Genomic DNA, 12,424 nt, shown 5'->3' on the forward strand with positions numbered 1-12,424 from the left:
GCAAATGGTTCCCAGGTTCATTTTCTTCACTACAATGAGGTACTTCTCATGCATACTGTGTTGTGTTTTGTCTCAACAAACACTGGGGTATTTTTATCCTGTTCATAACAGCAAACATTTGTTCCTGCTGCTGATTCACATTTAACGTGACTAACCTTTTGATGTTGTGTATTCCACCTTAGACGCAGACTGCACAAACTAGGGGTGTCAAAGATTACCCAGGTTGATTTCTTACCTCGGGAGGTGGTATCGTACTCCAAGGAGACACAGACACCTCTGGCCACACATCAATCTGAAGGTAAGATTTATGGTTTAAAAAAAAAAATAAAAATAGAAAATTTGCATCTGAGTTAAAGAATGTAATAAAAATAATAGTAAGTCGTAACATAGCTGCTTATCATGTATTTTCTGTATGCTGGTTATTGTTTATGTGATTAATGGCTGTTCTGATGAGAATAATTATAGAAATCACTTTAAATGCAGGTGGAACCAAACTGCTTCTGACTTACAATGGGTTGTGCTTAGATAGCAGTTTAATGGGAACATTTAAAAAATACATCACTATGAATATAATTAAAATTGTGCTTTATTCAATTTTTTAATGCTTTCTCAAGGAAGTTATAAATTCTGTGCTTTGTAAAGAGGCAGTGTTGGAAAGTTGCCCTCAGTTCTTTAGTTAGGGTAATTGTGTCCCCCTGCTGTAGGTGAAGCTTAGGGAGAAGTTGCAGCTTAGCTCCATGTACTGAAAAAGGAGGTTTGCATACTTGGATGTGGACAGTCTTTCCTTCTCTCTGCTGACAGTCATGCTGGCATCTGTACTCATGGAGCTGTTTGTTGGCTGTCTGGCTCTCTTGTTGATAAGTAAAATACACAGTGGCAGGGGGTTGCTGATCTGCCAGGGTTGTACTGCAGAATGCTGATTGCAGGTCAGTGGTACCATTTAAACTGAATGCAAAACTGTGCATTACCCTGAGGTTATATATGCACTAGAACAAAGTGGATAGAAGAGGAAAAACTCACAGCAGTCTTGATCATAATTTTTGCTGTTAACAATGAAGGATCCAGAAAAGTTCAACAACTGAGTAATTTTCTGCAAAAGATAGTGTAGGACTTGACCCATCTTCATTCAGAGAAGAAAAATACTCAGGTTTAGAAGGTGGTGATGGTGAATCTGTCTTAAGTTACTGTTGGGGAAAATAGAGTGGTAAACACAGACATTTTTTTGGGAGTTTTTTTGCAACTGGGTTACCAGCTCTGCCTTAGGAAGCAGAAATAGAAACCACTGAGCTAGATGCTCAGATTCTACTTTTCTGGAGCACAAGTTTATCCTGGTCATCTGTGGACTGGAACAGTGCCTTCAAACCCAGGCAGCCCTTTTGCTTGGATGATGCTCCTTGAGCAGCGTGTCCAGAGAGCTTTGCCTGCTCATAGGGAGAAGCTGTCTCAGAAGCCTCCCTGGGTCAATCCAGCTCATCTGTGCTTGTCTGTCTGTGGGCTGCTGAAGCCTCAAGAAAATGGGTTTTTCCCCCAAGTCTTTACCTTCTTTGCTTAAGACCAGTTGATGCTCAACCCTGGAGCATTATAATGAATTCATTGTTAGATCAGATGGAGAGGGTGACCTTCCCCTCTGACACATGGTCTTTATCCAGTGCAAGAACTTATGGATATGGGGAATTTAAGACACAGTTTTGTGTTTACCTTCCTCAGGCCTACAACTCCAGCACTCATGAGCTGACCTGCCTTTCTGAAAAAGACAGGCTCACTTCAGGAAGCATCCTCTTTCAGTAGGATCTTGCTTTTTTTTCCCGAGGAGCTCTTCAACTATTACAAAATCCTTTCCTTGCTTGACAAGAGGACAATCTCCTGCCCTTCAAGGAAAGAACCCCAAACAACTGTGTGATGCCATGGAGCCTGACAGTCAGGACGATGAGCAGAGAGGCAGTGTGGTTTCAATTGGTCCTCCCAGCACTGAGGAAAGTCACTTGTTCCTCCTTTGTGTGAAAGAAGATAAGTGCAAACATAAAACATTATGCACTTTAAACTGCCTGGGCCAAAACTGTGATGGAAGTGGTCAAATATGTGGGTTTGGTGACTGGGTTTGTTATCTTTCCTATTCTCTGTCATCACAACCAAGGAAAAAACACCAACAGTAGTGGTGTTTTACATATTGAAATACAGAGGAAATATCACCCAATCTCTTCCTTCAGATGTGTGAGGGACAGAAAGTGTAACTTACATTGCCTTTCCAATCTGCTGCTGGGAAATTCTCTGCATTTAACTTGGATATGATTATGGCTGTGCATCAGTAAAGGAGATTTGGGAATGTTTGGTTATTCCATTGAGAGGCTATTTAATTGGAAATTCTCTAGGGGGTAACTAAGCACCGTGATTTTGGTCTCCCAGGTCTGATGGAAATGAACTCTCAGGTTTCCACTCTCCCAAGCCTCTTTATGGATGCTGAACCCATCACACTGTCAGTCTAAACCTGAACAGCAGAGAGATTCCTCAGGAGAGCAGCTTAGAGAAGAAGTCTCTACACTGTTTCTAAGCATTCATGTGATAAAATAAAGCCATTGTCTTTTCTAGATAAAATTTTCAGCCATTACTATGGTTATGGGCTCAGTTATTTAGCATCTGAAGCCTTAGAGTTTGAGAATAGAAAACAAGAAACTTGGATGAGTCTGACTTCAGCATTTGAAATTCACTTTTCACTGCCTGCCTTAAATACTGGAACTGTCAAAATGCAGAATTTTAGGATGAGATTGTCCCATGCTTGCTTTTTGTTGGGAAGACAATTAATGAAGGGTACAGCTAGTTGGAAAGATGGGTGAAAAGAGGACTTTGACTCCACTCAGAGTTCTTCAGCTTTTTTGAAATATTCTCAACAGGTTTTCTGCATTTGCTTCCTAGAGAGCAGGAAGGAAACTCTGAGATACTTTAATCCTACTGCTGTTCTGGAGCTCAGTGGATGTTCTTTGTGCCCACCAGATCGTATAGAACTGGAAAAGGAAGGGTTCACTCTGGTACGACCATGCGGTGCCAGAGAGCCAGGTGCTATGTGCACTGAAGTCTCAGCTTGTCAGCTGCTAATTTTAGAAGAAATAGTGTGGCATTATTCTTCACTGTATAAAAAAACAGATTAACTCCTTTTCAGAACAGGTAATTTGCTTTATTTCAGAGGAATAATGACATGTCATTTCCCTCACCAACTCTATTATTTATGGAAATGTGTATATGCATCATTCAATCCTTTGATCACAAGTACCTAATTCTTATGCTTTATTTAGGTCACAGTCAGCTTCATCCTTTTCTTCCTTCCAGGATGACTTCAAAAACACACAGATCTTGGCTCTGGAGCCTGAGAAAAAGATGTGTTCTTTACTTTCCCCCTCCTCCTTCTGTAACTGAACTTGAATTCAGGTATTTGTAGGCATTGAGAGACATTTTACTTGTCCTATTTCTTCCATTCTGGAGTGATTAAGACCTAGCCCATGCCAAATATTTTTGGGAGGTCTCTGGGACACTTCCTTCATTGTGCAGAAGCTCTCACATCACCTCAGGAGTGGCAGCCTCATGTAGCCTTCAGTGGTTGGACCCTGCAAAGCACTGCAGACCCACTGTTTGCTGAAGGTGCACCTAGGAGAAAACAGAATATCTGTTCTGATCTGGCCTGACCTCTGCCCAGGACAGATCCCTCATGCTGTGCAGCAGTCGGCTGAGCTCTGTATGACTGCCTGCAGTCCACCCTTTCAGACAGAAAAACGCTCCGCACATTCAGGCTCTGCTAGATGCCTGCCTCATCTCCAGCTTACCGTCCTGCTCTTCAATGGGCCAGGAGGTAAAATCTCAGAGAAGGGAGATACTCCTCTGATCTGGGTCTCCTCAGAAACTTTGGGTTGCAAGAAGGAGAAATTCTGTGAGCTTTCTGGCTTTGCTGTCCAGTGTCAGGAGTGTTGTCATTCCTCTTTTGTGAAGTAGAAACTACTTCATCAATAAAATGAGATGTTCTGACATTCTGGCTTGACTGACTGTCACTGCAAATGGGTTAGTCAGAAATGAATTCCTGAAAGAGTATATCCCATGTAAAAGAAAAGATCTGACTTTTTAAAACAATGGAAGTCATGTGCACTTCATCAGTTTATCATCTTCAACAGATGATGGTTCATGGGGGGAAAACAAATGATCTGCCATACTCACCTCCTGAGCAGGGCAACCTCATCCTATGTCACAAATGTAGCCCAGTTCTGGCAAAGAACTTTGTTTCTTGTTGAGACCTTTGATCCATCTATTTATCCGACATTTTCAAACACTAAGGGTATTTTGACTATTAGGGAAAACAGTAAAATAAGCTCTCTACTCCATCTGGAAGTAGGCTGGAATGAAGTGGCAAAGTGGAGGTGGAGCTCCAGAGGCTGGGTTGGGTTCTGCACGTGTCTGGCAGTGCAGTTCTCTTAACTAAGGTTCCTGAAAGTTACCCTTTTTAAAGCAGTGTGGGAAGAGAGGGGAATTCTGCTCACAGTCAGGCTCATGAGACACAAGTTCAGGTATCTGTGTGTGACAGCAAATGTTAAGTGCCTACTGTAGGGTGAAACAAAACTCTCTAGGTGCCACTGATTGCACTGACTAGTTCTTCACTGACTAACTTGATGAGAGAGCACTTTATATAGTCATATTGATTTAGGTTTGTCAATATTGGGTGGAATGGATATGTCTAAAAGAGTGATACATTGGCATCATGTGAGGCCTGTGGCCTACTTTGGGTTTTGGTAATTGAATGGGAAGTTATCTGTGACTAGGACTGACGAGCTCCAATGCTGTGAAAGTAAGTCAGGCCTCTGGAATCTCAACGTTTCCATGAAAAAATCCGTGGATAAACCTATTTATACTTTGATCAAGGTCCGAGATTTCCAGGTTTAATCATTGAGGAGATGTGTCTGTGTAAATGCTTTAGGATACTGTGCAGCAGATCTCCAGCCCAGCAAACTCTGCCCCAGTGCTGCTGTGCCTGCCGTGCCTGACTGCAGCTCAGCTGTAGCTTTGTGAGTTCACACCGCACTTCGGAAAAGCCAGTCCCGGAACTGAGATCATACTTGAGCTTTCCCATGGCCAGTCTGGCTAAAGCTTGTGGATCAGAACTGGGGTTTAAGTTAAAGAGCTTACTCTGGCTTTTCCCTCCCAGGGAATTGTAAGCTCAGCTCCAGTCTGAAAAGGACGAATCTGGACCCAAGAACATCTTCGAACATTTGATCATTTAATGGGAAATGCAGATGCCCATTTGTGCATTACCATGCATGTAACATATGTGTCAGGGTACATGATAATGTGTGATGGAAATTGGACATAACTGGGGGGAAAGCAAAGAATTTCTGCTGTAAACAAAAGGAGGTGCTGATTAGCAAAACTAGGATAGAAGTCACTCTTAAAAAGAGAAGATAACATAAAGATGAATCAGTGTTATAGCAGAGACTTTTTTAAAGAGACAGAGCCTTAGGATTTGTACTAAGAGACACTAATTTTGTGAAAATTTTTTGTAATTTTGTAAAATGTTATGCTCCATCCTAAGCAGTACCATGTGTCACTAGGTGTTCTTAGTTAGCTGTAAAAATCCAGTTTGTCTTTTCTTCTCAGACTGCAGCCCATCAGAGTTGTACCATGGATCTCAGTAGCTGGCATAAGCACTCTGATTCAAGATGGCTTTGTTTGATTAAATCAACAAAGCTTAGTTTGTGCTGTTGTACCAGACTGTACAAGATGGGATGAGACTAGAATGAAACAGTGCAAAGATTTGAGGCATTGCATTGTATAGCAGTCTTTCAATAATTCCTCTTTCTTCCTGTCACAACTGCATCACCTTTTCTAAATAACAAAGTTTTCAAGGTTTGTTTTTTTTTTTTTTTTCTTTTCTTTTAAATTTGAATTTGACATAGAAATCTTTCAAAGGCGTTCAGGCAGCGCTCTCTGGTGGTGCAGAGGTGAAGCGCCGCGCCTGAGGGATGCTGGCAGGGAGGGAGGCAGGGATGCTGGAGTGACCTGCGGAAAAACACTCGCCTCATCTTTTGTCTGAGGCAAGGAAAAAAACCAAAGAATTATACTTAACAGAAGGTGCTTGAGTTGTATGACTGAGATGTATTAATGCAAGTGCTGATGAAAGAAGTGTGAGAAGAGACCAAGGCATTACACAGAAATTGTGGGGGAAAAACCCATAATATTTAGAAATGTTAAAATGCCTCGGAAAATCAGTCATAGGTATTCAGGGCAATAATACACTAGTGAAATCAGGTGCAAACTCTTGCTATTGCAAATGCCTTTGTGAAGTACAATTAGTAAAGTACAATTTGCTAATTTATCTATTCCAGAACAGCTACAACAGGCAGCTACCAGGTGTGTTGTGTTCCACTCCTAGTAGGCTACAGACATTGGATGTATGCCTCTGAAGGCTTTCTTTACCACCTGGCTCATGATAATTTTATGTGGTACAGAATTAGAGTAAGGAATCTTGGCTTTAGAAATTATTTTCTCAGGTTTTTGTTGTGCAGAAAAATACATTTGACATTTGTAAGGATTTCTTCTCGGCTGAAGAATGAAGAGGCCAAAGTCTGGTCCTGGATACTTAGTGTAGAAAGGGACATCAGATGTCTGTTCTCCTATTACATGTAACAGGATTGGGCTCAAACAGGATTTCTGTAAGACAGTCCCAGTCCATTTCAAAAAGGTGGTCTAACGGTATATTAATCTGCAGTCATTGCTTCAGTATTTGCAATTTCCCATTCCCTGTTTCTCCTTCCAGGTTTTCTCTAAAGACTTCTGGAAAGGGACTTTTCTCAAGGTGGTTCTCAGATAGTCCTATGCAGGGAGCCCTTTTAATGCTGAACTGTTTTGAACAAGCACATCTGACAATTTATTAAGCATCAGTAATTCTCAGGGAATTATCTGCTAAGAACTGGTTTAACAGAGGGAAGATTGCCTCTGGTCACACACAGTTGGAGGTCTGAAGAAAGAAAACTCTTTAGAGATCTTAGACTTTTTCTTGATCATTTAATTACTCAGGGATCAAGTAACTTGACTCTTTGCAGCTCCTCCATGATCTTAACAAAATTTTGGGCAGGTCTCCTGAAAGCCAGGCACGTACACATAGGAGTTTCCTGCTCCAAAGTGTCTCTGACCTTCTGCAGATTCTGGTTTATTTTGCACAAGGTACCTCTGCATTAAATCCAAGCCAAGGAAGTATATCTGGAAAGTATATCTGTATGAGGGTGGGGAGAGAACAACAGACTTGTCACAGCTGAACTATGCCATTTCCAAACCATTCAGGCAACAAAAGATGAGGAGCATACCAAAACTTAACTGCCTTCTTGATGAAATAGGGAACCAGTTTTTGGCCTGTGCTGCCTTGGAGAGGACTGTTGTGCAATTTTGTTCTGTGCATGGAAACAATACTGCTTGAGAGCTTTTGCAGCCGTCATGGAGAGGGACCATGCTGTACCACCCCTCCTTGCACCTTCTCGATCCTAATGGGTGATCCTTGCTCTGTGCTTTTGAGCAAGTGGATCCTATCCTCCACCCGAGATAGAAAGCTGTTCTCTCCTAGAATAACCCAAAAAGCATCGTAGTCAGTCTCCTTGTGTGGAAACCAACCTGCTCCTTTAGTTGCAGTGGGAAATAATGCAATGAGATCCTGGTACATCTGGTGTTGCTTGATGGAAAACAACAGAGCTGATGTTAAGAGCCCTGACCTCAGACTGCTTTAACTAGCTGCAAGTCATCTCACAGTGCCTTTGACCCATCTCTGTGTCCTGACATCTGAAACTAGCAGTGATCCATGAATTCAGAGAGAAGCCCTCTAACACCTGTATGCAAATTGAGTTCTTTGTTGGCTGGAAATGAAAACCTTCCTCTTAAGTTTTTTTTCTCTGGAAAAGATCCTGGCCATGTTTTACACATGAACAACTGCTGTATTGAGCTGATTTGTTAAATGTTCCCCTCAAGCAACAAAATATTTCTAAACTTATTTGCAAATATATGACTATTAGTATGTTGTAACTTAGCTTTAACATGAGAACAAAGAAATTGTCCCACTAATGAGCAACACCATGATTTCCCCAGTCAGCAGTCAGTGGAATGACAGTGACCAATTTTTTTTCTATTTGCTGTTTTCACAAGTTCCTAGTTATCACTTTATGTATAATTTCAGCAGTGTTTGAATATGCTTTGAATTAGCAATGTGTATACATATTACAACACTCAAACAAGAAGGTTCAGACCTGAAAATGTAAAAAGGGTGAAATTTGGGTTAACAGTGCTTCCAACAGAACAATGAAGACATGCCTTTTTGTTTTCTTCAGAAAGCATGCTTTTTCCTGCCATTCCTGTAATTCCTTCTTTAGACTAATGGGTGATGCCTGTTCAGTGTATGCATGAGAACTAATACCCAGCACCTTCTATTGTGTTTAGTAACCTTTGGCAAATTCTGGCTTTGTAACATGGACCAATCTCCACTAGAATTTAAGACAAGATTAAGAAAAATGTGCATTGCAGAAGTAGCAGTTATTAATCCTCAGTGCTCTAATTAGCACTTAATCTTTCTAATCCTGTAAGTAGATAGAAAATCAGGGCTGAAATAGACACAGGCCATAATGTGGAAAGGCTTTCATTAGTGGTGTTAAAAAGATGTAGAGAAAACTGCTTGGTTACTTCACACTTCTCAATTTGATCCTTGGCACTTGGACTCTAAGAGATTAAAAAGATTCACGTGCCAAAATCCCCTCCTCTGTTTTAACCCACAGTACTAATGTACTGGGTCAAAAATTACGCAGCTGAAAATTCTCCTGTTCAGCACCTCTCTATCTTCAATTCTATAGCTGAGCCTCAGCCTAAGAAGCTGGCTAATTGTGCCCCTCTATAGTCTCCTTTAATTGGCTCATTTCCATAGGAGAGGCCACCTGCCTTGGATAGAGCAGTGTCAGCTGCTTGCCCTCAGACTGACTGGAGAGGGAGCCAAGTGGCTGGGCTGGGCAGAGTGAAGAATTTGGCACACCCCATATGACTGACCGCCTTGAAAATGAATGGGGATGCACCCCAAGCTGCGTCTTTGTTCCAGGTGTGTCCTCACAATCTGACCTGAGCACCTGGGCAGAGCCCTCAGTGGCACCCCAGGGCCCCCTTCTTCCTTCCAAGAGCTGCTCCAAGGTCATGTAAGGCCATGCTGTATTTAGTATAATGGCAAACTGTAGGTCTCATCTGTATGTAATACTTGAGAATCCCTGCTCAAAATCAGTAGTAGCTGGATCTTTTCCATAGAATCCTTTTGCTCGCTCACACACACCAAGAGTTACTCTGAAAACTGAAGAAAGGATCTGGATGAAGAAAGCTTTAATGAAATGGGTATGTCAGTAAAGTAAAACTCTCAGCATGAATTCCCACTGGCCACTATTAATAGAAGATGGAATTCTCTTTTGCTGCAATACAATAGACTGTCTTCACAAATAATGTCACTTTTCAACCAGACCCTGGCTGTCACTTGCCCATCTATCTTATTTAAAACAAACTTAGCATGTATTCACTCTGAGCCACAATTACTTCAGATGTATGTCCTAGCCATAAACCTCCAAACCAGCACTCTCTCTTCATACAAGCTAATACCCCACTTAAAGCATACAGGAAGTGAAAACATAATCATAATTTTTCTGAAATGTGTTGAGCTTGAGCCATGAAACTTCACACTTATTTTAAGTCTATAATTGCATGTTGTTGCTGTGGATACTCCTTTTTTTTTTTCCTCATCCCAATTGTGTTGTGAAGCTTGCTACATCCAAGCTCAGTATGGGTTCAGCTCCTCTGTGATTTGCACAAGCAGATCCCTGCACTTATGAATAGACTCACTGATCTCAGTAGCAGCTGCTGGATTTTGAGGACTCTCTCAGAATTCACTGCTTGCTTTGGAGCTGAACTTCTTTTAAAGTCTTGCCCCAGCTACACAACTGGAGAAGTTTTGAACTTTTAACCCTTAATCATGGTTGTTTCATATTTTCCTCCTTGTCATCTCCGCTCAGATGTTCACTCTTCCTCTCGTAGGCACCAATTGCTCAGCAACAACACGCTCAAAACAGCCACTCATCTGCTATGAAACACAGAAAGCGCTAAAGATCTCTACATGTTGACTACATGAAGAATTCTCTGTGTGCTAGTACTGCATCACAGATAATGGGCAAGTTGAAGACAGCATCTTCCAGAATGAGACAGCACAAACTCCTCCTGCCTGTGTTTCACAAACTTCTTACCTGTGATGTGAGACATGCTGGGATTCACACGGGGAGATAATTGAGGCCAGAGGAGCTGAACCCAACACACTCTTGTGAGGGGGATATGGACTCTAGCCCAGACTGTGCCCAAGTTCCCAGACCAGTGGAACTAGTTAATTTGGTCCAGATGTGAACTGGGTGTGCTGTAACATGCTCACTATTCGTACTGATTAGGAATAAGCATCTCTTATAATCTGCCTTTTCCTCTTTGCTAGATTGGGTATTGCAGAAACTTGGATTCAGGATTTCCAAGTAGGCAGGGTTCCTAAGAGTTAGGCATGTTTACATACATTCTGGGGATGTAAGAGCTGCTGTTTAAGCAAAAATAGAACAAATTTACATCTGGTTCTCATTTGTCCAGTCATGAAAAGGTGTCTAGTGAACAGTGAGCTTCCATTTTCAAGAATGCCTTGGACAGAGCTGGAGTGCTCAGGCACAAGTGCACCATGACACTGCGTGCTTGGGAAACATCTGTTCTGCCATTCCTAGGGTGTAACAGGATGGAGGCAGAGAGGGAACAGGAGATGAATCCGGTCTCTCTTTTCTTGTACTGTCTCTCTAGTCTGTGGATAGAAATGTGTTTAAAAGTTGCAGATACATTTATGTAGTTATTTATTTACTTATAGGTACAGCTATAGATACAATGTTTACACAATGTATTGTCTATCTATATTATGTCTGTGGATTTACATATACTTGTAGATACACACATAAAGCTGACCACTACCAGATCTCACTGCCTGCCAAATTGGCTCAGAGCAACTGTGTGAGTCTCAGGAGTCTTACCTTTGTTATAGTCTACATGTGTAATTCAGAGCAAGTCACAAACTGAGTTACAATCAGTGCAGAGACATAGGCCTGTCTCTTCATTTCACCATAGCAGAGACCACTAAAAGCTTCAACATGAACTAAGTGAACTCACAGCAGCCTCATTTATTAGGATTTTTAGCCGTCACAGAGCTGTCTGGTCTGGCAGCATGACTAGTGCTAGTACCCAAGCTGACTAGCTGCATCCTTGTGGAGGTACTTCAGTAGTTCAGTGTAATCACATGCAATAGCTCTGCCTTGAGCCTCTTTGTGTGAACTTTCCATACCCAAAAGAGTGAGGCACAACCTCTCAGAAGGCAATTTACCCTACCTATTGTATTTATCATAACACTGGAAAAATCATCTTCTGTTTGTGCTTTTCTCCATTGCTTACACGACTCAGCCAATGCATTCAAATTAAAACCTTCATTTTTAGATGGTTGAGTTTAGGTAATTCCCACCATTTTCTGATGGGAATATGGGCAAGTGTGTTATGAAGTATTTTACTGTAATCCCATGAAACAGTTTTGGAACTACTGTTACTGCTATTTCTTTTCTTGAGCTCCTTCATCTCTTTGAAGTTGCTTCTTGGGTCTCCATGAAAGAACAGTAAAAAAGCAGGCATCTTATTTTCCTCTGAAACCTATGTAATTGAGGACAGCTCTTTTGCAGCTGATAAAGAAAATTGGATAGAGAAAAAATAGAAAAATTACGTTGCTCTTTTATATCTTCAATTAAGTAGTGTTTTCATACTATTCAGGGGACTTCATTGTGTAGGCTCAATACTACATTTTATGTGCAAACATTTATTTTGATACATCAGTCTAGTTTGCATATTATCAATGCATATCATGCATGTCCTCAAATGCATGTTTCTATTCCATTTTGCTCAAAGATTTTGCCACACAGTAAAGCTCATCAAATTCCTTCCCCCAAAGAGTGCTGAGCATCAAGTGGATACATATCTAGATCTAGAAATTATGGCACCATGACTCTGAAATGGACAAAACCACAACTTTGTTTACTGAGGTGTAGGATGGGGAATATATGCTTTTATCTCTTCTTTCATCACTTTCAACCATATCACACAGGTTGTGGGACTGTTCATTTGACCTCTGATATTTATTGTATTAGAGTGTCTTGAGGAAGTATAAAAAAATGAACACCCAACCCTTAGGTATTAGCTATGCAGTGAAAATGTCTTCAGATCTAATTACTGAATTAGTACTAGTTTGTGATTATCCTTAATGAATCTAGATCAGAAGAGGTTAGTAAAAGTACCTTTTCTGTTTCACAGTTCATCAGCTTGAGATAATTTA

General features: G+C 41.2%; 1 protein-coding gene across 7 annotated transcripts in view; it reads left to right on the forward strand.

Moving 5' to 3' along the window:
- Positions 1 to 12,424, forward strand: part of DYNC1I1 (dynein cytoplasmic 1 intermediate chain 1) — a 411,944-nt gene that overhangs the window by 270,977 nt on the left and 128,543 nt on the right. For all 7 annotated transcript variants that reach the window (XM_058830768.1, XM_058830766.1, XM_058830765.1 and 4 more), the window contains one exon: positions 183 to 298. In XM_058830768.1, coding sequence (XP_058686751.1) covers positions 183 to 298 — 116 coding nt within the window. The remainder of the gene's footprint in view (positions 1 to 182; positions 299 to 12,424) is intronic.

The sequence above is a fragment of the Poecile atricapillus genome, chromosome 2 (assembly GCF_030490865.1).
Source record: "Poecile atricapillus isolate bPoeAtr1 chromosome 2, bPoeAtr1.hap1, whole genome shotgun sequence".
NCBI lineage: Eukaryota > Metazoa > Chordata > Aves > Passeriformes > Paridae > Poecile > Poecile atricapillus.